General features: G+C 46.4%; 1 protein-coding gene across 5 annotated transcripts in view; it reads right to left on the bottom strand.

Annotated features, from left to right (window-relative positions):
* The window catches only part of LOC140185594 (lactosylceramide alpha-2,3-sialyltransferase-like), a 40,841-nt gene extending 18,092 nt beyond the window's left edge, over positions 1-22,749 (bottom strand). The window contains exons 1-6 of one of the 5 annotated variants that reach the window (XM_072238978.1): positions 22,685-22,749; positions 17,441-17,502; positions 11,010-11,133; positions 8,268-8,617; positions 7,024-7,210; positions 3,550-3,708 (exon numbers count right to left, since the gene is read on the bottom strand). In XM_072238978.1, the coding sequence (XP_072095079.1) occupies positions 3,550-3,708; positions 7,024-7,210; positions 8,268-8,617; positions 11,010-11,133; positions 17,441-17,478 (858 nt within the window). In that variant the 5' untranslated portion in view covers positions 17,479-17,502; positions 22,685-22,749. The other 4 variants (XM_072238982.1, XM_072238980.1, XM_072238979.1 and 1 more) reach the window with 4 other exon arrangements.
* Positions 22,750-27,979: the final 5,230 nt, after the last annotated feature.

Below are 27,979 nucleotides of genomic sequence, written 5' to 3'. Positions count from 1 at the left end.
CTGGCCAACGCCTTATAAAGTATTACTTCATTGCATTTTGTATTCTAGTCCTCACAAAATGAATGCTAACATTACATTTGCCTTCCTCACTGACTCAATCTGCAAGTTAACCTTTAGGGAATCCTGCATGAGGACTCCCAAGTCCCTCTGCACCTCTGATTTTAGAATTTTATCTCCATTTAAAAAATATTCCACACCTTTATTCCTTCTGCCAAAGTGCATAACCATGCACTTCCTTACATTATATTCCATCTGCCACTTTTTTGCCCATTCCCTCAATCTGTCTAAGTCCTTCTGCAAACACCCTGCTTCCTCACACTACCTGCCCTTCCACTTACCTTCGTATTGTCTGCATACTTGGCCTCAAAGCCATCAATTCCTTCATCCAAATCACTGACACACACGTGAAAAGAAGCAGTCCCGACAACAACCCCCGCGGCACATGACTAGTCACTGGCAGCCAATCAGAAAAGGCCCGCTTTATTCTGACTCTTTGCTGCCTCACAGTCAGCCAATATTCTATCCATATTAGTATCTTTCCTGTATTAGCATGGGCTCTTATCTTGTAAAGCAGCCTCACGTGTGGCACCTTGTCAAAGGCCTTCTGAAAATCCAAGTAAATAACATCCGCTGACTCTGTCTATCCTGCCTGTTATTTCCTTAAAGAATTCCAACAGATTTGTTAGGCAAGATTTCCCCTCAAGGAAACCATAATAACTTCGACCTGTTTTATCATATGCTTCCATGTACCATCGAATCTCCCTCCCTATCGTTAACAACAGACTTCAACATCTTTCCAACCACTGACATCAGGCTAACTGGCCTATAATTTGTTTTCTTCTACCTCCTTCCCTTTTTAAAGAGTCAAGTGACATTTCCAATTTTCCAGTCCTTGGGAACCATTCCAGAATCTACTGATTTTTGAAAGATTATTACTAAAGCCTCCAAAGAAGGGAGAAAGCACAACAGTGCCTCTGCTTTCATAGATGTTTGTGAAGATTCAACATGCCATCTAAAACTTTGAGAAAACTCTATTGATGTGTGGTGGAGTATATTGACTGGTTGTATCTGTTACATAGCTCGTGGGTATCTTGTGACTGTCTTATGACCGTGATATAATTGAGTATCTTCTGAGCATGATGTAATTGTCTTGTGATGGTGAGGTGATGTGATTTTCCCGCCAGTGTGAGGTCACGTGATGACATGTTCTCAACAAGTATATAACGGGGAAAACCCTTGTCATTACGCAGCTTGATTCATTATTTAATTCGTCAGTTACTCCGTTATGCTGCGTATTCGTCTCATGACACAGTTTCGTTTTAAAGTGGAGTTTTACTTTCTATTGTAAGTCTAGTATTGGAGAGTGAAGATCTTATTAAAGTACGGGAACCTGAAGGATCAAGTAAGGTTGGTGTCGTTCGGCAGTTTAATACAGGATCGACCTTATTGAATCTTCGATAAGAAATAGTGACCTGCATCTGAGGTAACCCCTGTAAGATCAGGAAGGTTTTTGCAGTGATCATTCGCCAGGAAAAGGTCAGTTCCTTTAAGCCATTTTATTTCCTTCATCGTGAATCCTTTGGAGAATCAGCAGTAATGTCACGTCTTCGAAGAAATCCATTTCCAGAGAAGTCTTTCCTTATTGACTGTGTAAATCACTTGGACTTTCGAATTTACCATTTTAAGACTGTGTTTGAATTTGCCACTGTAAGGACTGAGTTCAAATTTACCAATTTAAGAACTGTTCTAGAGTTGCCACATAGCAGTTAACTTCCAGTTAAGTTAATCATGTAAATACTTTTCGCTATTGTTGAGCAGAGTTTAATAAATAAATAAATAAATAAATAAAAAGGATCTCCCAGTGGCCACACATTTTAATTCCAAATCCCATTCCCATTCTGACATGTCTATCCACGAACTCCTTTACTGTAAAGATGAAGCCACACTCAGGTTGGAGGAACAACACCTTATATTCCGTCTGGGTAGCCTCCAACCTGGTGGCATGAACATTGACTTCTCTAACTTCCGCTAATGCCCCACCTCCCCCTCGTACCCCATCTGTTACTTATTTTTATACACACATTCTTTCTCTCACTCTCCTTTTTCTCCCTCTGTCCCTCTGAATATACCCCTTGTCCATCCTCTGGTCCCCCCTCCCCCACTTGTCTTTCTTCCCGGACCTCCTGTCCCATGATCCTCTCGTATCCCTTTTGCCAATCACCTGTCCACCTCTTGGCTCCATCCCTCCCGCTCCTGTCTTCTCCTATCATTTTGGATCTCCCCCTCCCTCTCCAACTTTCAAATCCCTTACTCACTCTTCCTTCAGTTAGTCCTGACGAAGGGTCTCGGCCTGAAATGTCGACTGCACCTCTTCCTACAGATGCTGCCTGGCCTGCTGCGTTCACCAGCAACTTTGATGTGTGTTGCTTTAATAAATATTTGTTTGTTTTTAAAACCTGACTCAATTTTATATTCGTTGTTGCTGGTCACGTGACACTTCACACACTGATATGAAAGCACTAACGTCCTTGAATGGAACAGCTTTCAAAAAGGAAGAGATACAAGACAGTCCATCATGGGTAAAGTCCTCCCCCAGTGAGCACGTCTACAGATCATAGAGTGCTGTCACAGGAAAGCAGCATCCATCAGTTTGGACCCCCACCATCCAGGCCATGCTCCCTTCCCACTGCTACCATCAGGAACAAGGTGCAGGAGCCCCAGGATCCAAATCACCAGGTTCAGGAACAGCCATCAGGCTCTTGAACCAGAGGGGATATCTTCACTCGCTCATCATTGAGCTGTTCCCACAACTTATGGACTTACTTTCAAGGACTCTTCACCTCATGTTCTTGATATTTATTACTTTATTATTATTATTTCTTTTTGTATTTGCATAGTTTGGCCTCTTTTGCACATTACAGGAAGGATATTAATAAAGTTGAAAGAGTGCAGGGAAGGTTTACAAGGATGTTGCTGGGACTTGAGAAACTCAGTTACAGAGAAAGGTTGAATAGGTTAGGACTTTATTCCCTGGAGCGTAGAAGAATGAGGGGAGATTTGATAGAGGTATATAAAATTATGATGGGTATAGATAGAGTGAATGCAAGCAGGCTTTTTCCACTGAGGCAAGGGGAGAAAAAAACCAGAGGATATGGGTTAAGGGAGTGGTGGGAGTGTGGAATGAGCTGCCAGATGAAGTGGTAAACTTTTAACTTTTAAGAAAACCTTGGACAGGTACATGGATGAGAGGGTTAGAGGGATATGGTCCAGGTGCAGGTCGGTGCGACGAGGCAGAAAAATGGTTCGGCACAGCCAAGAAGGGCCAAAAGGCCTGTTTCTGTGCTGTAATGTTCTATGGTTCTATTAGTTGTTGGTCTGTCCTGTTGGGTGTGATCTATTGTGGTTTTTGTATGTTACTGTGAATGCCCACAAGAAAATGAATCTCAGGTTTGTATATGGTGACATATATGCACATTGATAGTAAATTTACTCTGAACTTTTAACAGTACATTAAAAAAAAAGAGTGATGGTGAAGAGCAAAACCAGTACCTGATTCCATCTCCACCAGATATAGGTTGGTTCTGGAAAGCCCAGGTAGTTTATCGCTGTTTCCTTAATGATATCCAGATTTAGGATCCGATAATTGTGCGGTTCCAAAGGGATCAGCTCGGGCACCGATTGCCAAAACCACAACTTCTGCCAAAGGCTCTGGAGAGAGAAAACAGGGCGAGATGGTGAAGTTTGTAAAGTTTTCCTGCAAATCAGACCATCAGCCAATGTCACAGGGCCATCAATCAATCGGGTCACAGGGACAACGTAGGAACTCCTTACAAACAGCGGCAGAATTGAACCCGGGTCGCTGGTGTGGTGAGGCATTGCTCTTACCGCTAAGCTACCATGCTGTACCCTTGGACCCATAGTGCTGTAATCTATTTATAGCTGGGGGCCTGTCTAGGTTGAGTTTAGACATCATAACTGTGCCCACCTCTACCTCCTCACCCAGCAGCTCACCCCGTGTGAAAACCCACCGCCCTCTCTGTGGACAGAGTTGCCCTCTGGATGCCTCCAAGTCTTTTCCCTCTCACCTCAGACCAGTGTTATCTAATTTTAGATTCCACTATCACAGGGAAAAAAAAGAGCATGACCATTCACACTATCTACATCCCTCATGATATTACACACTTTGATAAATCACTCAGCCTCCTATACTACAGGGGAGAGTTCTTTGGTGTGCACATAATGGACGATCTTACCCAGACCCACAACACCTCCTCACTAGTGAAGAAGGCTCAGCAGCGTCTACACTTTCTGAGGAGATTGAAGGGATATAGCCTCAAGATTTGAGGGAGTAGATTTAGGACGGAGATGAGGATTTTCTCAGAGAGTGGTGAATCTGTGGAATTCTCTGCCCAAAGAAGCAGTGGAGGCTACCTCAGTAAATATGGCGTGGTTGAGAGTGTGCTGACCTTTTGCATCACAACCTGGTACTCCAGCTGTAGTGCTGCTGACAAAAAAGCCTTGCAGAGGGTGGTTAGGGGAGCAGAGAAGGTTATTGGGGTCTCCCTATCTTCTGTCCAAGACCTCTATCAGAGTCGATGCCTCCAGAAGACACGGTACATCATTAAAGACCCCTCACACCCTCTCCATGAACTGTTTGTTCTTCTGCCATCAGGCAAATGTTACAGGAGCATCAAAACTAAAACCACAGGGCTACTAAACAGCTTCCTCCCACAGGCAGTCAGACTGCTAAATAGCTGCTCCACCTGACTCTGCTTTGGACACTTTTAACTTGCACTGGACACTTATAACTTGATTTTAACTGACATGTGGCTGTTGTGTTTTACTATTTATTGTTATGTTTATTATTTAGTGTTGCGTTTGTTACGTTATGATTGCACTGCTCCTGAGAAACACTGTCTCATTCTGCCCTGCAGAGCTGATGTACGGTTAGAATGATAATAAAGTTTTTTGAATCTTGAATATTTAAGACAAGGTTAGATAGATTTTTGCACAGTAGGGGAATTAAGGGTTATGGGGAAAAGGCAGGTAGGTGGAGATGAGTCCATGGCCAGATCAGCCATGACCTTATTAAACGCTGGAGCAGGTTCAATGAGCTAGATGGCCGACTCCTGCTCCTATTTCTTATAGACATGCAAGACTCCCTGCTCCCATTCTAACATCTTTCTACAGGAGTACCATCAAGAGTACTGCAAGGCCCTACAGAGGATAGTAATATCTGCCAAAAGGATCATCAGGGTCTCCCTCCCTACTAGTTGTGACATCACCCTTCACCCTCTGTATACAAAAGGTTGAATCCCACAATCTCTTTGACCCTTGGCCATCGGGGAGGAGGTACAGGAGCATCAGGACTAGGACTGCCAGACTGGGTTACAGCTCCTTCCCTCAGGATGTGAGACGAATGAATACCCTGCCACCATCAAAGTCTGATCACTAGGACAGTGAGCTGTTCATCTGTGCTATACACTACTTGCATTTTGAATAATACTTTATTAACTTATTAATAGCTTGGTTTATGTGGTGTGTGTGACATATGTTTTGTGGGTGCACCATGGTCAGGGGGTCGTTTGGTTCACATGTATGTATAGTCAGGTGACAATAAACTTGAACTTGAGTTGAAAACAGGCCCAGTGTATCCATTCTCTCCTTTAAGTATCTCCAGAGCCACTAATGTGCAGATGCCAGCAAGCAATACAGGCAGTAAATATTGGTCTTGGCCGTGATATTCACTCCAAGAACAACAAACAAATTTTAAACATGTAGTTGCGAGGACTTTCCAACTCTGTCAGAACTAATTCAATTGATTATGTTAATCCCTTTTTCCATTTGGTAACATATCCAATGTTTGATTGATAAAAGAAGATGCAAAGTGCAGGGTTAGTGGCAGGATTCTTAGCATAGTGGAACAGAGCGATCTTGGATTGCTCAAAATAACCCAGCATGTTGATTGTGTGGTTAAGAAGGTGTATGATATATTGGCCTTCATTAGTCAGGAGAATGAGTTCAAGACAGGAGATAATGTTGCCAGGAGATAGGGTCATAAAGAAAGCTTTTGACACATTGATCTTCAGTACATTATGTTGAAGTTGTGTAAAACATTGGTGAGGCCTAATTTGGAGCATTGTGTGCGATATGGTCACCTACCCACAGGAAAGATGTAAATAAGGTTGAAAGAGTACATTTACAAGGATGTTGCCGGGAAAGACTGAATAAGTTAGGACTTTATTCCTTAGAAAGTAGAGTAGATTTGATAGAGTTATACAAAATTATGAGGTGTAAATAGAGTAAATGCAAGCAGGCTTTTCCCACTGAGGTTGGGTGCGTCTACAACCAGAGGTCATGGGTTAAAGGTGAAAGGTGAAACGGTTAAAGGGAACATGAAGGGAAACTTCTTCATTCAGAGAGTTGTGCAAATGTGGAATGAGCTGCCAGCACAAGTGATGCATAGGAGCTTGATTTCAATGGTTAACCGAAGTTTGGATAAGTCCATGGATGGTAGGGGTATGGGAGGCTATGGTAACAGTGCAGGTCTCAACACTTTCATGAATCTCTGAAACTCACTGTTGTATCTGCTTGCAACACTCCTCCTATCAGCCTGTTCCAGGCCCCTGCCAGTCTCTGCACATCTCCTTTAAACTTTCCCCCTCTCTGCATATTCTCTGGTATTTGACCATTGGAGAAAGATTTTGTCTACTCAATGCCTGTCATATTTTATAAACCTCTATCAGGTCTCCTCTCAGATTCCAGCACTCCGGGGGAAAGAACCCAAGTTTGTCTAATGTCTCCTTTTGCTCAAACCCTCTAATCCAGCCAGCACCCTGGTGAAACTCGTCTGCACCCTCTCCAAAGCCTCCACCCCATTCCTGTAAATGGGGCGACCAGAAATTCACAAAATTCTCCTAGTGTGGCCCCTTTTTTTTCTTAAAACAGCAGCTTTACTCTTTACAAAGTTTCACGTTTGAAAGAAAAGGTACATTTCATCGGGGAACGGAAACACTTAGTCACCAGTGGCTCCTTTCGGACCATCGCCTTTAACCAAGTAAGGTCTGTGCATTTGAAGGGTGCCACCACCAACAACGAGTCTGGGTCGTACTCCTGAGGCAATTTGATAGCACCCTCTGGATACACAATGCGCAGAGTAGTCTTTGTGCCCACGTCTCGGGAATGATCTGACACTGGCCCGTTATTCAGCCTGATGGGGGAGAGACAGAGAATGGAACCTGTCATCACTAAAAACATTCCATAAGCTTGTACTAATCCAACGTTTTAACTTCACATTTAAACCCAAAACCCACATTTTGAAATCCCATAGAATAAATAACTTGAAGCCAACATTTTGCATCGATGAACAGTAAAGTGCTGATTTGTCATTAAAACAAAATGCACACAATTATTTTCCAGCAACTGCAATTTCCAGTGGACTGAAATATGGTTTGAAATTATATAAAGATAAGCAATTTCTAATAGCGTAAACAAATATTTCTCATAAAGCACGAAACATACGCTTAGAGAAAGAAAGATTTCCCGATCCTGAATAACTGCACTCAAACAAACAAGGGCCAAGGAGAAAGGGAGAAAGAATATGCAGCCTGGCCCCTCGAGCCTGTTGACCTATTCAATGTGATCAAGTCCCAAACCTCTGTCCCCTTTCTGTGTTTCTCCCCCCCCACTCCCCAAGTGTGCTGGCAATCTAGCTGATTTCAGATGCAATTAATTACATCCAGTAAACCTCTGCTGTGACTGACAAGACAAGCGATTCTGCAGATGCTGGAAATTCTGAGCAACAGACACAAAATGCTGGAGGAACGCGGCTGGTCAGGCAGCATCGGTGTTGGGGAATAAACAGTTGATGTTTCAAGCTGAGACCCTTCAGCAGGGTTTAGCACAATTGCATTACACTGCCTGCGATCACTGATCAGGATTCAATTCGCAACTCTGTCTTTAAGGAGTTTGTATGTTCTCCCCGTGACTGTGTGGGTTTCCTCTGGGTGCTCTGGTTTCCTCCCACATTCCAAGAGACATAGAGTGTTGTGGGCATGGGTACCCTGGCGCCTGAAACGTGGGGACACTTGCACAATCCTCGCTGTTTCAATTTAATATAAACATTTCACTGTATGTTTCAATATTTCGACGTACATGTGATAAATAAAGTTCAGCTTTAGCTCTCTGAACTTGCCTGCCTCATGCCTAATGATACTGAGCTGTAATCGCGCTCTAGCGAGACACCGCCTTGGTGAAAGGCTGGTCACCTGATCACGATGCTGTGCTGGTCGATGAATGGGCCCAGTCTGCTGCCGGCCAGGACGCCCCCATTGCCCACCACGATGCACCTCTTGCAGCCCGACGGCACCAGTTCCTCCGGAATCCCCCCGGAAGATTGTGGCAGCAGCTCGGCTGCTTCCCGAAGCTGTTCCTCGCAGCCTCGGAACCCGAACGGAGGCCCGTAAGTTCGGCCGCCAAACAGCGCGCTCGAGCCTCGGCCCACAAACACTGGGATGCTGCCGAGCGGTTTCCCGGGATACAGCTCGGAGAGCTTGGACCGGCTGAAGTTTGACTTGCACCGGCTGGAGACGATCCTCTGGCTTTTGTTGTGGAGCTGCTGCAGACAGGGAGGGGCAAGAGCGAGGGAGGGAGGGGTGGAGAGTGGGAGGGTGAGGGAGGGAGGGGAATGGAGGGGGAAGGGCAGAGGTGGAGTGGATACGGGGGGGGGGAAGAGGGGCAGGGGAAAGAGAAGGAACAGAGGAAGAAGGACAGGGTGATGGAGGAGGAGGGGAGTGGAGGGGCAAGTTGATTGGGAGAGGATGTGTAGAGGGAGAATAGGGGAGGAAGTGGGAGAGGGGTTGGAGGAGAGGGGAGAGAAGGTAGAAGACTTTTAATTAGAAGATAGAAACATACAACACGTGATTACACTCTTCAGCCACCAATGTCTATGCAGACTATGATGCCAACTTAAACTAATTCCATCTGCCTACACATCTCTGTCCATTCTGTGCAAGTGCCTGTCTAACTACCTGTGAAATGTCACTGCTGAATCCATTCCCACCATCTCAGGGACCCTGTGATGTGCTGGTGTGTGTGCCCACAGCTCTGTCGTTTTTTGCGGCTACGTGCTGCGCCGTTGGTAAAACAGGCCGTGATGTATCCAGATGGAATGCTGGAAGCTCACCCAAAGTGGCGAGAGCTGCGCATGGACTCAGTGGAGGGGAGGCTGATTTTCATTGTCGACTGGGCTGTGTTCACAACCGTCTGTAGTTTGTTACAGTCCTGGGCAGAACAGCTGCCACACCAACGTGTGACATATCTAGGTAGGATGCGTCCTGCGGTGCGTCTGCAAAACTCGGTGACGTGCCAAATTTCCTTCGCCTTCCGAAGAAGTAGAGGTGCGCCGTGCTTTCTTGGCCTTGGCCTCGATCTCTGAGGAGAGAGGCTGTGAGCAGGACTGTGCAAAGTGATGGAGTGAGGAGGCCAGCGCAGGGAGAAGACTGCCCTACCTCACGGTGCATACACCCGTTTGCTCCTGGAACGCTAGAGAGAAGAACCAGAGCAGGGAGCAGGCCAAATGGTCCATGCGGATCTCCCAGTGAGGTTGGGGCTCTGCCTTCACCCACAACCCTTAACCAACTCCAGCCTGGGTGCTTCATTGCTGAGTGGTGTGGAGGTACCACTACACGGGATGGGAAGAAGCTGCGGAGGTTTGTAACTCAGCCTTCTCCATCATGGGCAGAAACCTTCCCGGTATCCCATGCGATCAGATTTCTGAACGGTCCGAGAACCCATGCACAAATTCTCAATATTTTTGCTCTCTTTTGCACTATTTATTTTTTAGATATTCTTACTGTGATTTATAATCATTTTTATGTCTTGTACTATGCTGCTGCCACAAAACAGCAGCATAGTACAATATAAAATAATCTGCAGATGCTGTTGTCAAAGGAACACTCACAATGCGCTGGAGGAACTCAGCAGGTTAGTCAGCACCGGTTGAAAAGATTAGTCGACGTTTCGGGCCGAAACCCTTCGTCAGGACTGAAGGAAGAAGTTTGGGGAGGGTTTGAAGAATGCTGGTAGTTGAAAAAAACAGTAATTTGAAAGACAAAGGGGTGGGGGAGGGGAAGCAGGGAGGTGATTGGCAGGAATTTACCAAGGGGCTGTTCACATGTTCCACCTCCTTCTACTACTGCACATTGTTCTCCCGCCAATCACCTCCCTGCTTCCCCTCCCCCACCCCTTTGTCTTTCAAATTACTGTTTTTTTTCCAACTACCAGCATTCTTCAAACCCTCCCCAAACTTCTTCCTTCAGTCCTGACGAAGGGTTTCGGCCCAAAACGTCGACTAATCTTTTCACCCGGTGCTGACTGACCTGCTGAGTTCCTCCAGCGCATTGTGAGTGTTACGTCACAATATATTCAGGGCATGAAGGGATACAGGAAGAAGGCAGGAGACTGGGGCTGAGAGGAAAATTGGATCAGCCTTGATGAAATGCTGGAGCAGACCTGATGGGCCAAATGGCCGAATTCTGCTCCTGTATCTTATGGTCTTATACTTCAGTGATGAATAACCTGAACAGTACACAGAATTCAGGAGAAATCTGGCAGGTCAGACAGCATCTATGGAGGGGAATGGACATTCGATGTTTTAAGCCAAGACCCTTCATTAGAACCCTTCTTCCTGAGTCCTGATGAAGGGGCTGGCCCCAAATGTTGATTGTTCATTCCTCTCCATAGGTGCTGCCTGACCTGCTGAGCTCCTCCAGCAATTTGTGTGTGTCACTCTGGATTTCCAGCGTCTGCAGAAACTCTCGTGCTGTTGATAATCAACCTGATTCTGATCCTTGTAGAGTGAAACTCTTGCACCAAATACCAATGCCAGGAGGGTGTGCCTCGGTGCCAACCCTTGGACTCATCTATCCTCATCGTCACGGCGCTCGCCCCGCCCCTGCAACCTCCCTCTCCCCGGCGACGGCCAGACCGAGCCCGGGCTTCCTACGTACCGCGATGCTGCCGGTCCACATGCTGTAATCCCTCCGGACATCCCGCCGCTTCTGGTAGGCCGGGAATAGCAGGAGAAGGTAGCACACAGCCAGGAGCGATAGTGACGCCAACAGGGACCGTGACCTGGAGGGGCAAGGAGCAGCACCAGGGTGAGGGGAGTGTGGAGGCACTGGGATATTTATGCTGAAAGCTGAATGAAGTCACCAAAGCCAAGTACTGCAAAATACATTTAAACTGAGAAGGCCTAGATAGCTACGGGACAGGTGCTGGTGAATGGGATAGATTTTAGTCTAGGTGGTTAGCATAGCATTATGGGCTGAAGGGCCTGCTTTTGTGCTGATTGAGTCAACGGCCGTAAATAAAGACAACTACCAAACACAGCTGCTCAGAGGAGAAGGACAAGATGGCAAGCAGCACAGTATAGGTCCCACGCACAAAGTGCTGGTGGAACTCAGTGGGTCAGGCAGCAGCGATGGGAGGGGTGGAGAAATGGACACTGCAGGCTGAGACTCTGCACCGAGACTGAGAGATAGCCAGTATAAAAAGTGGAGAGAAAGGGGAGAGGAGGAAAGAGCTGGGAGGGGATGGGTGGATCCAGGTGAGGAGGGATGATGGAGGAGGGATGATGGAGGAGGGGAGAGTGGGAACAGTGACAGAGGCCCGGAGGTGATGGGTGGATCCAGGTGAGGAGGGATGATGGGCAGATGGAGGAAGGGAGAGTGGGAATAGTGACAGAGGCCGGGAGGTGATGGGTGGATCCAGGTGAGGAGGGATGATGGGCTGATGGAGGAGGGGAGAGTGGGAATGGTGACAGAGGCTGGGAAGTGATGGGTGGATCCAGGTGAGGAGGGATGGTGGGCAGATGGAGGAGGGGAGAGTGGGAACAGTGACAGAGGCTGGGAAGTGATGGGTGGATCCAGGTGAGGAGGGATGATGGGCAGATGGAGGAGTGAAGAGTGGGAACAGTGACAGAGGATGGGAGGTGATGGGTGGATCCAGGTGATGGGGGATGATGGGCAGATGGAGGACGGGAGAGTGGGAACAGTGACAGAGGCTGGGAGGTGATGGGTGGATCCAGGTGAGGAGGGATGATGGAAGAGGGGAGAGTGGGAATGGTGACAGAGGCTGGGAAGTGATGGGTGGATCCAGGTGAGGAGGGATGGTGGGCAGATGGAGGAGTGAAGAGTGGGAACAGTGACAGAGGCTGGGAGGTGATGGGTGGATCCAGGTGAGGAGGGATGATGGGCAGATGGAGGAGGGGAGAGTGGGAACAGTGACAGAGGCTGGGAGGTGACGGGTGGATCCAGGTGAGGAGGGATGATGGGCAGATGGAGGAGGGGAGAGTGGGAACAGTGACAGAGGCTGGGAGGTGACGGGTGGATCCAGGTGAGGAGGGATGATGGAGGAGGGGAGAGTGGGAACAGTGACAGAGGCTGGGAGGTGATGATTGGATCCAGGTGAGGAGGGATGATGGGCAGATGGAGGAAGGGAGAGTGGGAATAGTGACAGAGACTGGGAGGTGATGGGTGGATCCAGGTGATGGGGGATGATGGGCAGATGGAGGAGGGGAGAGTGGGAACAGTGACAGAGGCTGGGAAGTGATGGGTGGATCCAGGAGAGGAGGGATGATGGGCAGATGGAGGAGTGAAGAGTGGGAACAGTGACAGAGGCTGGGAGGTGATGGGTGGATCCAGGCGAGGAGGGATGATGGGCAGATGGAGGAGGGGAGAGTGGGAACAGTGACAGAGGCTGGGAGGTGACGGGTGGATCCAGGTGAGGAGGGATGATGGAGGTGGGGAGAGTGGGAACAGTGACAGAGGCTGGGAGCTGATGGGTGGATCCAGGTGATAATGGATAATGGGCAGATGGAAAAAGGGAGTGTGGGATTAGCCACAGAGGCTGAGAAGTGATGGGTGGAGGTGACAAAAGGCTGCAGATGGTGGAATGTGATGGGAGAGGAAGGTGGAGCATGGAATCAAGTGAGGGAGGTGGGGAGGGCAGATGGGAACGGGCGAGGGCAGTGTGTACCTGATAGGAAGATGGGGTGGGGGAGGGGAATGAAACAGGATGGTGGGGGCTGGAAAGGGTGTAGGAGGAACTAGGTAGATCAGGAGGAGAATGAACAGTGTCAGACCTCCCCTAGTACACCCGCACCCCCCCCCCCCATCTGAAGCCTGTCACCTCTTGCTCCACCACATTCCTTTACGCTGGCTTTCTCCCTTCTACTCATTCAGTCCTGATGAAGGGTCCCGATCCAAAACATCAACAGTCCACTTTCTTCCACAGATGCTGCCCAACCTCGTGTCTCCACAACACATCTCCCCCCACGGGTTACCATTCCTGAGAGCTTTAATGCCTGCTCTCCCTCACTGCTCCACCCTGTTCAGTTCTTTAATTCAGTCTAAAACGTGTTAAGACTTAGGTGTTTTATTTCGATGAGGAAGCACAGTACAGGCGCTTCCAGCCCATCGAGCTCTCACTGCCCAGTTAACCGACTAACCTGCTCAACTTTGAAGTGCAGAAGAAACGTGGGGCGCTTGAAGGAAACCACACTGTTACAGGGAGAAACTACAAAAGATCTACTGATGAACTTTATCTGTCACAGGCATATCAAAACACTGAAGAATACAGTGAAATGCATTGTTTGGGTAGAAGATGTGCTGGGCACGGCCCACATAGTCGCCATGATTCCGCCACCACAACTGACTAACCCTGACCGTACATCTTCAGCATGTGGGATGAAACTGGAGCACCTGTAGGAAAAGCTTGTGGTCATGGGGAGAACATAAACTCCTCACCGACAATGGCAGAATTGAAGTTCAATGTTCAAAATATATTATCAAACTCTGTATACATTATACAACCTTGAGATTCACCTCTTTACAGGCAGCCATGAAACAAGGAAACCCCCAGAAGAACCCATAAAAAAAACGTCAAACACCCGACGCACAGAGCGAAATAAAAGACAAATTGTGCAAACAATGGAAGTAAGTAAACAGCATTTAGAATGAAAGTGATTCCTCAGACATGAACCCGGAACAGTCCACGGCCTCTGATTTATACTTGTGCGTACTAGCGTACGCCGTAGCCTGCACAAGTGGCCTACGCCGTTGTGAGCATTTATACTTGTGCGTTGGTGTGTCTGCAATGCTCTGCAATTCACTGCCAAAATGCTGGTTGGCGGTGCGGTTTCTATGCCACTGTGTTGAGTTTCTTCGTGTGGAAACTCAACACGAAGAAACTCAAACTTCAAACAATGGCGACTGAAACTGAAGGAGGGTGAATTTTCTGTGTTTGTCCGGCCACTGAGAGACATGGACGAGGAAATGCATTTCAAATATTTTCGGATGTCGGCAGGTAGATTTGAAGATTTGGTTCATCGTCTCCAACCATTTATTTTGCATCAGTGTACGCACAGTATACTCAGAGACTGGCAACCACCATTCGAGTTTTAGCTTCAGGTGGAAGTCAATAGGCTGTAGCAGCCAGCTACAAACTGGCGTCAAGCACAGGATCCTCCATAATTTCGGAGGTCTGTAAAGTTTTATGGAAAGCATTGCAGCCAGAGTTCCTTCCCTACCCTTCAGACGCCCAATGGGAAGCTACTGCAGCGTACAAGGAAATGTGATGCTACCAAGCGGACCAATCACAGTTGTTTCGGTCTGCGTCGTCGCGACACGTAGTTACATTTTAGGAGAGGTGCGCGTTAGGCTATGGCGTAGGGTTTGGCATAGAGTACAGCGTAGAGTACGTGGTTACACCGTACCCCACGGTGTACTTTTGATGCACAATTATAAATCAGCCTCTCAGTGTGTGGTGTTATGTCATCAGCAACAATGAATATAGAACTGAGTCAGGGTTTATAAACAAACATAAACATTTATTAAACTCTGCTCAACACTAGTGGAAAAGTAAACAAACGACTAACTTAACTGGAAGTTAACTGCTATACGGCATTTAACAAACAGCCAAACTCTGGAACAGATCTTAAAGTGGTAAATTCAAAAGTCCAAGTGATTTATACAGTCAGTAAGGAAAGACTTCCCTGAAAACTGATTTCTTTGAAGATGTGATGTTACTGCTGATCCCAGCCGAGAGATGCCTTGTCCAAAGAATTCACGATGAAGGAAATAAAACGGCTTAAAGGAACTGACCTTTTTCCTGGAGGGTGAACACTGCACAAACCTTCCTGATCTTGCAGGGGTTATCTCAGATGCAGGCCACTATTCCTTAACGAAGATTCAATAAGGTCGATCCTTTATAAAACCGCCGAACGACACCAACTTTACTCGATCCTTCGGGTTCCCATACTTTAGTAAGATCTTCACTCTCCGATACTAGACTGTAAAGGTAAAACAAACGTGCAACAAACAAAAACTGGCAGCGCCTGGTCAAACTGCCGGCAGAACGTTTTTGTACCTTACAATAGAAAGTAAAAACTCCACTTTAAAACAAAACTGCGTCATGAGACGAATACGCAGCATAACGAAGTAACTAACGAATTAGCTGACGAATTAACTGTGTGACAACAGGGGTTTCCCCTATATATACCTGTTGGGAGCATGCCATCACATGACCTCACACTGGCGGGAAAGTTACATCACGACACCATCACAAGACCATTACATCACGCTCAGAAGATACTCAATTACATCATGGTCATAAGACAGTCACAAGGTACCCACGAGGTATGTAACAGTGGCAAAATTATCATGGCGGAACCCGCAGACAGGAAGCCTGGAGCAGGCCACGGCCACAGCCTCAGTGCGGTGGACAATGAGCAAACAGCGCAGGAGCAGTGAGCAGAACCGCTCCGACCCTTACCTCTGGTCCCGACACCCCGCCATTTCAATCCCTCCAGCCCAGCATTTAAATTGTTCAAATATCGGGTCATTCCTCGCTCTAGGACCAGGTCCTGTCGCATTGATACACTCTGGTCCTGGACCCCTCCCGCATCTACCTGACCTTTCCAGATCGGCCTGGCGCTTAGATCAATCAAACCTTGCTCTTGGTTTAGGTGGGAGGGCCTTGAGTCCGCCTCTCCTCTGCTCCGACTTTGCTCCCCTCGGCTTATGCCTTGGACCTGGGTTGCTGGTGCAGTAACCCGAAGAACCCAATTAGAAAAAGAAAGACCCACAACCACCGCGCAGAGAAAGAGGGAAATAAAACACCCATCATGCAAACAATGGAAGCAAGCGACAGCAGTCCGAACAAGACTGAGTCCTTAGATCTGCCACTGAGCAGCCAGAGTAGGCGCAAGCCTCGATTTCAGCCCATCATATCAGTGGGACAAAAACACTGATATACGTAATTGATTTACTTATTTATTTATTATGCTTTATTTTATTTTCTCTCTCTCTCTGCTAGATTATGTATTGCTTTGAACAGCTGCTGCTAAGTTAACAAATTTCATGCCATGCCGGTGATAGTAAACCTGATTCTGAAACTCGCAGAGGTGACAGTCGCCGGAGAGAGGAATTTATTGATTTTATTTTTTGTATTTGTAGAGTTTGTGGTCTTTTGCACAATGCTTGTTTGTTTGTCCTACCCAGCTGCAGCTTTTCATTGAGTCTGTTCCATTTCTTTGTATTTACTATGAATGCCCACAGGAAAGTAAACCTCAGGGGTCGTTCATGGTGATGTATAGGTACTTTGATAATAAATTGGCTTTGAACATTCAGCTGTGGAGGCCAAGTCACTGGATACAGAGTGGGCTGGCCTGTGGCGTAGTGGTTTACGGTGTCAGTGATGGTGATTGGCGTTCGGGTTTCACTGCGGTCTGTAACGAGTCTGTACGTGCTGCCCGAGACCACATGGGCTTCCTCTGGTTTCCTACCACATTCCAAAAGACAAACGGGTCGGGGTTAGTAAGTTGTGGGCATGCTCTGTTGGTGCCGAATGCATGGCGACACTTGCCGGCCGCCCCCAGCACGTCCTCGAGTTGTGCTGGTCATTGACGCAAATGTCGCCTTTTTCACTCTCTCTCCCCAGCACCCACACAGTCTCTTATTCTCTATTTCGATACAGTATACGTGTGATGAATAAAGCTAATTCTTCCCCCCTAATCTTGTGTATTTAAAGTGGAGTTTGACAGGTTTGTGCTCAGTAAGGGAATAAAATGTTTCCATGAGAAGGCAGGAGAATGAGAGGGATTGAGGGGGAAAATAAATCACCCATGATAGAATAGAACATACTTGGTGGGCTGAATGGCCTGACTCTGCTCCTATGTCTTATTGGGGGGGGGGGGGGAAGAGAAGAAGGTTAGAGGCAGAGGCTTCTAGATGATAGGTGGAACTGTTTAAGGAAGGGGTGACAGGCAGGTGGGGAAGGATGTAGGAGGTGAGGGCTGTGGGCGAAATAATCCCGCAAGATCGGTAGGTGTGTGAAGGTCAGAGGTTTGGATTCTTCCTACTGAGGTTACTTTGTTTACCTCCCACTGAAGTAGCTTCTGTACAGATCCATCCTCATGGGGTGCTCAACCGAGTCAGAAACCTGGAATAAACACGTAGAAAAAGACAAAGAGCTTTAAATAATCGGTCCCGCTCTGTGTGCTGAATTGTTCAGTCTGACCCCGCACTGATTAGCTACTTAAATTCATAATCCAGCGTGGGCCAACACACAGGCTGCGCCGGAGACCCGAGTTCGGTCCGCACTTTGGGTGTTGTCGGTGTGTTCACACATTCTCCCTAGGCTTTCTCTAGGTCAGGGGTTCACAACCTTCTGTTATGCCATTAAGCCAGGGGGACCATGGACTCCAGGTCGCAAACCCCTGCCCTAGGTGCTCTGGTAACTGCACACAACCCCAAGCTGTAATAGCGTCACACTAACCTCTACGCTACCACGGCTCCAGCACCTGTTAACATCTCATCCTATTGCAATGGGGAATAAAGAAAAAGGAATTTTTACTACAAATCATAAGGGCCTGGGTGAGGTTACATGCAGACATTTGTGTACATGTTTGTATTTAATCCTCATGAGGAGACTGAAGAGAGTGATTCTAGTTTGGAGTGGGTTACTTCACGAGGTGTTCCACAGGGATGTGTTCTGGTATCATTATCCTTTGGGAATCTTACAAATGACTTGGATGAGGAAGTAGATGGTTGGGCTAGCAAGTTTGCAGATGATACGATGATTGGTGGAGTTGTGGGTACAGCAGAAGGTTACCACAGGACTTAGACAGACCCAGGCGCAGAGCTGGGTGGGGAAGTAGCAGATGGAGTTCACTCTGGAAAATTGTGAAGTGATACACTTTGGAAGGTTGAACTTGAAGGTTAATCGCAGCATGGAAGAACAGAGGGATCTTTGTGTCCACGACCACAGATCCCTCAAAGGCCCTTCAGTATTAGCCTTACTACCTTTGTTGAACAGTAGAACAGCAATTGCCACCCTGTGGTGCTCTGGGACGAATCCTGTGGCCAGGATGGATGCAAACATCATCAAAGCCACAGCAATCTCTTCCCTTGCTTCCCATGGTAATTTGGGGTATTTCCCATCCAGCTCAGGTGACCAGTGTTTTTCTAAAGCTGCCTTTTTCCTAATCTTGCCATGCTCCAACACAGTAGCCTGTTTAACACTGATCTCACATTTGTCATACTCCCTCTCTCTGCTGAACACTAAAACAAAATATTCACTAAAGTTTTCCCCAACTCCTTATCTCCAGACAAATTTCCCCTTTTACCCCTGGTTGTCCTACTCTCATTCTAGTCATCCTCTTGTTCTTCACTTGTAGAACACCTTGCCATTTTCCTTAATTCTACTTTCCAAGGTCTTCCTTCTCACTCCCCTTCTAGCTCTCCTAGGTCCCTTCATACACTTCTTGACCTTATAACTCTCAAGAGACTTGTCTGATCTGTGCTTATGTTTGCTTCTTTCTTCCTCTTGTCTCAATGTTACACCTGTGACGACAAACCAAGTTATCAGAAGATCCATGTTGATGAGATAAGAGAGACAATGGAGAAACATTCAAAATGCTAATAAGAGAGAAGAGAGAGATTAACGAGAAAGAAACACATTTCAGAATATTGACAGACCGGTTGCTTTGAACCTGAACTGTTTGAAGTTTGATGGACAGGCGATACCCCAGCAGGGGGATAAAAAGAACAGGTTCGCTAAGGCACGACACACACCACGAGATCACGAGACCCTGGAAGAGCGGTGTGCCCCCACAAATTGGTGCGAGTTTGGTGGTCTGGTTGCGGGAACCGACCATAGATGCACAGAATGAAAAGGTACGATTGGCAGGAACCTGGTGTGTGTGTCCGCCCTTGCCTGGGTGCTGGATTCACCGTGGAAGAACGGTCATATCCGGAGCAGAGGGGTCACGGTCGGTGACCACGGAAGACATAAAAAAGGGTCCGCCCAAAAGCCAACTGCGAAGAACATCAAAGGTCTGCTGAATCACATTTGCATATCTCTATCTCTCTCTCTCTAACAGCACAACAGCGATTACTGCGAACTGTACTAAGCTGAACTGAACTCTGCATCACTTGAGACTGATCATTTTACCCCTAGACTGCGATAGAGCTTGGTTGATTCCTATTACCCTAGTTCTGTGTACATGTGTGTTTTATCATTGCTAACCTGTTGCATTTATATCCTTATGATTAGAGTACTGTGTTACTTATTTCTTTAATAAAACTTTATTAGTTTCTGTTAAACCAGACTCCAACTAAGTGGTCCATTTCTGCTGGTTTGGCAACCCAGTTATGAGGTACGTAACACACCACATCCCCTTCACCTTTCTTTTCAGTCGGACAAACCTATCCAGAGCCCCATGCAACTGCTTCCTAAACAGTACCCACACCTCTGCTCTACATTTCCCAATAACATCCTTCCCCCAATTTACGTTGCTAAGATAGATGGATAGATAGACAGACAGACGTACTTTATTGATCCCGAGGGAAATTGGGTCTCGTTATAGTTGCACCAACCAAGGACAGAGTATAAATATAGCAATATAAAACCATAAATAATTAAAAAATAATATGTAAATTATGCCAGATGGAAATAAGTCCAGGACCAGCCTATTGGCTCAGGGTGTCTGACCCTCCAAGGGAGGAGTTGTAAAGTTTGATGGCCACAGGCAGGAATGACTTCCTATGACGCTCTGTGTTGCATCTCGGTGGAATGAGTCTCTGGCTGAATGTACTCCTGTGCTCAACCAGTACATTATGTAGTGGATGGGAGACATTGTCCAAGATGGCATGCAATTTAGACAGCATCCTCTTTTCAGACACCACCATCAGAGAGTCCAGTTCCATCCCCACAACATCACTGGCCTTACGAATGAGTTTGTTGATTCTGTTGGTGTCAGCTGCCCTCAGCCAAATACCATTGTAAATAGCTCTCTCGCAATTAAGTACTTTCCTATACCATCTGCTCCTATCCCTGTCCAAGACCATGGTTAAGGTCGGGGAGTTGTGGTCACTGTCTTCAAAATGCTCACCCACCATAAGATCTGTCACCAGGTTCAAAAAGAACCACGGTCAGATAAACCACGACATTATTGAACGATACGGTTTCGCTCCTTTCTTCTACTCTGTCTTGAGAAGACCCCGTTTCATACGCGTTAATTTAAGACGCCGAACAAACAAATCTCCTAAGGAAAAACTTATCGGCTGTGCCCTGCCCTGTCCTCAGAGATGCCACAGATTAAAGCATCCCATCCGAGAACATTGCATGCACCGATGGAATGCTAAGTAGACCGGTGCAGTTTTAAAGATAGGCTCCTCTAAGAGTGGACTTGAAGTTCCTCCAGCACTTGTGTGTGTTGCTCAGGGTTTCCAGTATCTGCAGATTCTCTTGTGTTTACAAGAGTGGGCGATGCACTCATTATTCGCTAATTATTAGCGAATGACATGCACAGTAGATATACATGAAATCATTGTGTTTGAACTCCTTTCTGAGAGCCATAGAAGCATGGCGGTTAGCGTAACGCTATCGTGGTTCCAAACGAACCGCGTTCTTCTTCTTCTTGTGTTGTTTTATGGCGGCTGGCAAACCAGCTTTAAGGTGCATTACCGCCACCTGCTAGGCTGGAATGTGGACCGTTGGATAAACAGGAGAAGGGAAAATAATTGCATTCCCTGTATTCTATACAATAAACCCGAGTCTTTCAGATCCCCATGATAATGAACCGGGTTTAATTCCATTGCTGTCTGTAAGGAGTTTTTACATTCACCCCGTGATGGTGGAATTTCCAGTCTCCACCCACATTCCCAAAATGTACGGATTAGTGGATTAATTGGTCACGTGGGCGTTATTGGGTGATGTGGCCTCAATAAGATTTAGTTTGGTTTTTAATCATTCTCACGGGGAGTAGTGCGCCCGTGGCAGTACAGTGGTGTAGTGTGCGTCAGGATTATGTAGCGGTTAGCAGAATGTTTTACAGTACCAACAATCAGACTTCGATTCCAGCTTCTCCCTGTGACCGTGTGGGGTTTCTCGCGGGCGCTCCGGTTTTCCTCCCGGGTTCCGAAGCCGTAGGAGTTAGGGTTATGAAGTTTTGAGCATGCGATGTCGGTGCCAGAAATGTGGCACTAACTGCGGCTTCTCCCGGTGCATCCCCTGATTGTGTATGTTTCGACGTGAATGTGACAAATAAAGCCAATCTTTAAGTCAATGTCCCCATACTTTGGAGGTAGACAGGACTGCATTGTTTCTGGGGGCGGGGGACTGTGCTCTGCTTTAAATAGTACATGGGTACTTGACATAAGCAACAAGTATCTGTGTCTCCTACTTGACCCAACTACTTGCCAAGCCTCGGAGAAGCATCTCAGGAAGGATTATCGTTCACCGAGGCGCAATGTGTAAACCGGCGTTATCTACACCTACAGCAGCGAGGTTCATAACCCATTGAGCTAACTTGCAAAGGACCAATCTATAAAGGTGAATGTTCAAAGCAAAGACCCGTAATTCTGTGGCACAAGTGTAATTGCCTGGCTGCAGAAGTTTGTCTGATGAAGTCATTAGAAGCTCAATAATACGGAATGCATTCACCATGACAACTGCATTGCCCGCGGTTAGGGCAGCAAAGAAGCACAACGGTGAGCAAAAAAAAAAAACACGCTTTCCAGCGTTAGCTGTAAGATCGCACCGTAAGGAGTTTGTAAGATCCCCCGTAACTGAGTTTCCGCCCCACATTCCAAAGATGTGCGGGTAGGGTGAGTGAGTTGTGGGCATGCTATGCTGGCTGCCCAGCACAAACATCACCGATTTGATGCAAACAATTCAATTCAATTTTTTTCCCCCCATGCACCATGTTCCTAAACTAATCTTTATTCCGAGGACCTGCGTAAATAAAGCGATACAGCGTAAACGTTTCCACGGAGCACTCACCTCCTTAGAGACACGGTAAAGCGTTCACCGCACTCCCCAAGTATCCATTAGAAACAAAATCCACCCTTACCTGATATTGGTGACCATCACAGCAATACTTATTCACGCGATATTGCACGAACAAACCTGGGTTCAATTGTAAGATTTCGTCTAGTTGCTGGATAGCCCATCAAGTTGCCTCTTCAATCCCACTTGGAATAGACTTACCACAAAATATCTTCCCTGAGCGCTAGAGGCAGCTCTCAGTTTATAACATGAATAATATATGTACGTTGACAATTATAAACAATTTGGCAGCAGGCTAAACCTGTCAAGTTGCAGCTGTTTGTCCACGTACCTACTACCTTCTAGGGGCGTGTGTCTGGAATGACTCCCGATCGACTAGTAGGCTTCTCTCTCTAAATTCCCTTTAATGAATGATTAACGTCTGCCAAAACATTCGATTAGCTGTCAAATATTAAACCACAAGCTACCTCCGGCTCCTGGGATTTTGCCATCCAAGCAGCTGGTTTCTTTGTTATTGTCCCTAGGATCTATCTGATAATATTTTTTTTGCCTAAAACTGTCCAGATTTAGAGGTAAATTTGCCTGGTCCGGCTCCAAACTTTTTTCTTATCTTGTGACAGGGTTCCAAATGTCTCGGAGGGGTTGAGAGCGAGGTAGAGAACGGACTGTGACTGATGACCGAGGGCGAACCCGTGATTGGCTCCAATTATCGACCAACTTGTCGATTAAAGCGCCAAACAAGATTTAAATCAACGAATGGGATGGAAGGCATGCCTTCTAAACCTCCATCTGACCAATATCCCGCTCCCTCTCATTCGCTGCTGCCGGAGTAAGGTGCAGGAGTCCTGGGTCTTGGGCAAGGTTTGATCAACGCAGCTTGTGGATTGGACTTGTTTTTAGAAGACTGCAGTTCATGGTACCGACTATGTGGAAAACATCACGTGTGGTCCCGGTACCTAGGAAGGGCCAACCGAAAGTCTTGAATGACTGCCGTCCAGTGCCCCTAGAAGACCCTAGAGAGGCTGGTCCTGCCTCACCTCCGACCCCTGGTCAGATCAGCCCTCAATCCCCTGCCATTTGCCTACCAGGAGCACACTGGAGTTGACGATGTTGTCATCTACCTGCTGAACAGAGCCTTCTCCCATTTGGATAAGCAGGGAAGCACTGTGAGAATCATGTTTTTTGATTTCTCGAGTGCCTTCAATACCATAGAGCCCTCATTGCTGGGGGGAAAGCTTCGTTCAATACAGGTTGGCACTTCCATTGTATTCTGGATAATGGACTACCTGACTGGCAGACCACAGTCTGTGTGGCTTCAGAGCTGTCTGTCAGACATGGCTATAAACAGCACTGGGGTCCCACAGGGGACTGTATTAGCTCCCTTTCTGTTTACCCTGTATACCTTGGACTTTAGATACAACATTGAGTCATGTCATCTGCAGAAATTCTCTGACAGCTCAACAATAGTTGGGTGTATAAAGGGAGGATGGAAGGATGAATACAGAGCCACAGTGGAGGACTTGGTCAAATGGTGCAAACTGAATCATCTGCAGCTCAACATCAGTAAGACAAAGGAGATGTGATGGACTTCAGGAAGATTAAACCTGCACTGCTCCCTGTTACTATTGTTGGTGAGGACAAAGATGTGGTGAGGACCTACAAGTAACTGGGGGTACACTTGGATGACAGACTTGAGTGGAGCACCAACACAGAGGCTGCATACAAGAAGGGCCAGAGTCACCTCTACCTCCTGAGGAGACTGAGGTCCTTTGGAGTATGCAGGCCTCTCCTTCACATGTTCTACCAGTCTGTTGTCACCAGTACCATCTCCTATGTGGTGGTGTGCTGGGGCAATGGCATCAACACGAGTGATGCCAACAGACTCAATAAACTGATTGGAAAGGCTGGCTTTGTTATAGGAGTCAAACTGGACACGGTGGAGGCTGTGGTAGAACAAAGGATCCTACAGAAAATCTTGGTAATTCTGGATGATGTTTCTAACCTCTGCACGTCACCTTGGCTGAACAGAGAGCACTTTTAGTAATAAAAGAGAGCGCTGCTCCAAAGAGCGTTATATGAGGTCATTGGCCATTAGGCTCTATAATGAGACAAGCTAGAGCTAGGTAAATGATTTCCTCCTGTTAGACTGTTTGTGGTAACTGATTTTTTTTTCTTCTCTTCTAATATTTGCATATCTATGCACTTGTAATGCTACTGTGACACTAATTTCCTTTGGGATCAATAAGGTATTAAGGTATTTATCTATGAATGCTATATGTGTTTCTGGTTTCTCATTAAATGTATGTGTGACAAAGAAAAACTAATCAGAAACAAGACAATGCACTACAGTGCCTATAAAAAGTATTCACATCCCCTGGAAGTTTTCATGCTTTATTGTTTTACTGGATTTAATTCGCACTGGATTTAATTTGGCTTTTTTGACACTGATCAACAGAAAAAGACTCTTTCATGTCAAAGTGAAAACAGCTTTCTACAAGTAATCTAAATTAATTATAAATATAAAACACAAAATAATTGATTGCATAAGTATTCACCCCCTTTAATATGACACACTAAATCATCACTGGTGCAGCCAATGGGTTTTAGAAGTCAATTAAATTGAGATTTTTTTTTGGAGACCTGTGTGCAGTCAAGATGCTTCAACTGACTGCAGTAACGTCAGCTTCAACTGAGGACAGGTGTAAAAATACACCTGTATCTGGGAGGTCCAACTGCTGGTGAGTCAGTATCCTGGTAAAAACTACACCATGAAGACAAAAGAACACTCCAAGCAACTCTGTGAAAAGGTTAATGAAAAGGACAAATTGGGAGATGGATACAAGAAAATTTCCAAGTCACTGAATGTTCCTTAGTTAAGTCAATCATCAAGAAATGGAAAGGATCGGGCACTGCTGTAAATCTGCCTAGAGCAGACCGTCCTCAAAACCTAAGTGACCGTGAAAGAAATGGACTAGTGAGGGAGGTCACCAAGAGACCTATGACAACTTTGGAGGAGTTACAAGCTTCAGTAGCTGAGATGGGAGAGACTGCACAGACAACTGTTGCCCAGGTGCTTCACCAGTTGCAGCTTTATGGGAGAGTGGCAAACAAGAAGAAGACACTGTTGAAAAAAAGACCCACATGAAATCTGAGCTGGGGTTTCTCAGAAGGCATGTGGGAGACTCTGAAGTCAACTGGAAGAAGGCTCTATGGTCTGATGAAACAAAAATTGAACCTTTTGGCCATCAGAGTAAATAATATGTTTTCTGTAAGCCATTCCTACCATGAGGCATGGTGGTGACTGCATCATGCTGTGGCGATGCTTCACTGCAGCAGGCCCTGGAAGGCTTGTGAAGCTGGAGGGTAAAATGCATGCAGCAAAATACAGGGAAAACCTGATGCAGTCTGCAAGGGAACTGCGACCTAGGAAATTTGTTTTCCAGCAAGACAATGACCTCAAGCATAAAGCCAGATCTACACAGGCATGGCTTAAAAACAACTAAGTTAATGTCCTGGAATGACCAAGTCAGAATGCAGAGCTCAAACCAATTGAGAATTTGTGGGTAGACTTAAAGGGCTGTTCAGTCACATTCCCAATGCAATCTGACAGAGCTTCACAAACAACAGGAATTCTGCAGATGCTGGAAATTCATGCAACACACATCAAAGTTGCTGGTGAACACAGCAGGCCAGGCAGCATCTCTAGGAAGAGGTGCAGTCGACGTCTCAGGCCGAGACCCTTCGTCAGGACTAACTGAAGGAAGAGTGAGTAAGGGATTTGAAAGTTGGAGGGGGAGGGGGAGATCCAAAATGATAGGAGAAGACAGAAGGGGGAGGGATGGAGCCAAGCGCTGGACAGGTGATAGGCAAAAGGGATATGAGAGGATCATGGGACAGGAGGTCCGGAAAGAAAGACGGGGGGGGTGGGCGCAGGGACCCAGAGGATGGGCAAGGGGTATATTCAGAGGGACAGAGGGAGAAAAAGGAGAGTGACAGAAAGAATGTGTGTATAAAAATAAGTAACAGATGGGGTACGAGGGGGAGGTTGGGCATTAGTGGAAGTTAGAGAAGTCGATGTTCATGCCATCAGGTTGGAGGCTACCCAGACGGAATATAAGGTGTTGTTCCTCCAACCTGAGTGTGGCTTCATCTTTACAGTAGAGGAGGCCGTGGATAGACATGTCAGAATGGGAATGGGATATGGAATTAAAATGTGTGGCCACTGGGAGATCCTGCTTTCTCTGGCGGACAGAGTGTAGGTGTTCAGCAAAGCGGTCTCGCCAATATATAACAGGCCACATCGGGAGCACCGGACGCAGTATATCACCCCAGCCGACTCACAGGTGAAGTGTTGCCTCACCTGGAAGGACTGTTTGGGGCCCTGAATGGTGGTAAGGGAGGAAGTGTAAGGGCATGTGTAGCACTTGTTCCGCTTACACGGATAAGTGCCAGGAGGGAGATCAGTGGGGAGGGATGGGGGGGACGAATGGACAAGGGAGTCGCATAAGGAGCGATCCCTGCGGAATGCAGAGAGAAGGGGGGAGGGAAAGATGTGCTTAGTGGTGGGATCCCGTTGGAGGTGGCGGAAGTTACGGAGAATAATATGTTGGACCTGGAGGCTGGTGGGGTGGTAGGTGAGGGCCAGGGGAACCCTATCCCTAGTGGGCTGGCGGGAGGATGGAGTGAGAGCAGATGTACGTGAAATGGGGGAGATGTGTTTTTAAGAGCAGAGCTTCAGCAGTTTTGTAAGAAGAATGCAGAATAATTGCAGTGTCCAGATGTGTAAAGCTGATAGAGACCTATCCACACAGACTTAAGGCTGTAATTGATGCCAAAGGTGTATCAATTAAGATCTGACTTGAACAGGGTGAATAATTATGTAATCAACTATTTTGTGTTTTATATTTGTAATTAATTTAGATCACTTGGTAGAGTTATTTTCAATTTGACACAAAAATTGCTTTTTCTGTTGATCAGTGCTTAAAAAAACTCAAATTAAATCCACTGCGATTCAATGTTGTAAAACAATAAAACATGAAAAATTCCAAGAGGTGAATATTTTTTATAGGCACTGTATTTTACACAATTTTGCTTTGGGCACACTGGCTTTGTGGCCTGCAGTCAATGATTGAAATAGTGCTAAGGTGAACTGAACTGAACTAGACTTTCAAGGACGTGGTGGTTTGATGTTTAGTATTCTGTGTTATTTTCTCATTTTTTTTGCCATTTGTGCGATTTGTTCTCCCCCCTGCACACAGGGCATTTGATGTTTCCTTCGATTGTGTCCCATGGTGTTGCTTTTGTTTTGTGACTGTCTGTGGGAAGATGAATTTCAGGGTTGTATACTACATACATACTTTGATAATAAATGTACTTTGAACCCTTTGAAGTACATTTAATCAGGAACATTGTGATTTTGATAAGGCATCACTAAAATCACCAGGTTCATTTTATTGCACTGCTGCTGAGAAACATTGTCTCATTCTGCCCTGCAGAGCTGATGTACGGTTAGAATGACAAAGTTTTTTTTTGAATCTTTGAATCTTATTAAACTGCAGGATAATACATTTCACAACAAACTCCAAGCTTAAAGGGAGCACAGAGTCATAAATCCCTAGTAAGTTTA

The sequence above is a fragment of the Mobula birostris genome, chromosome 21 (genome assembly GCF_030028105.1).
Source record: "Mobula birostris isolate sMobBir1 chromosome 21, sMobBir1.hap1, whole genome shotgun sequence".
NCBI classification, from domain to species: Eukaryota; Metazoa; Chordata; class Chondrichthyes; order Myliobatiformes; family Myliobatidae; genus Mobula; species Mobula birostris.
This window is presented reverse-complemented; position numbering and strand designations above follow the sequence as displayed.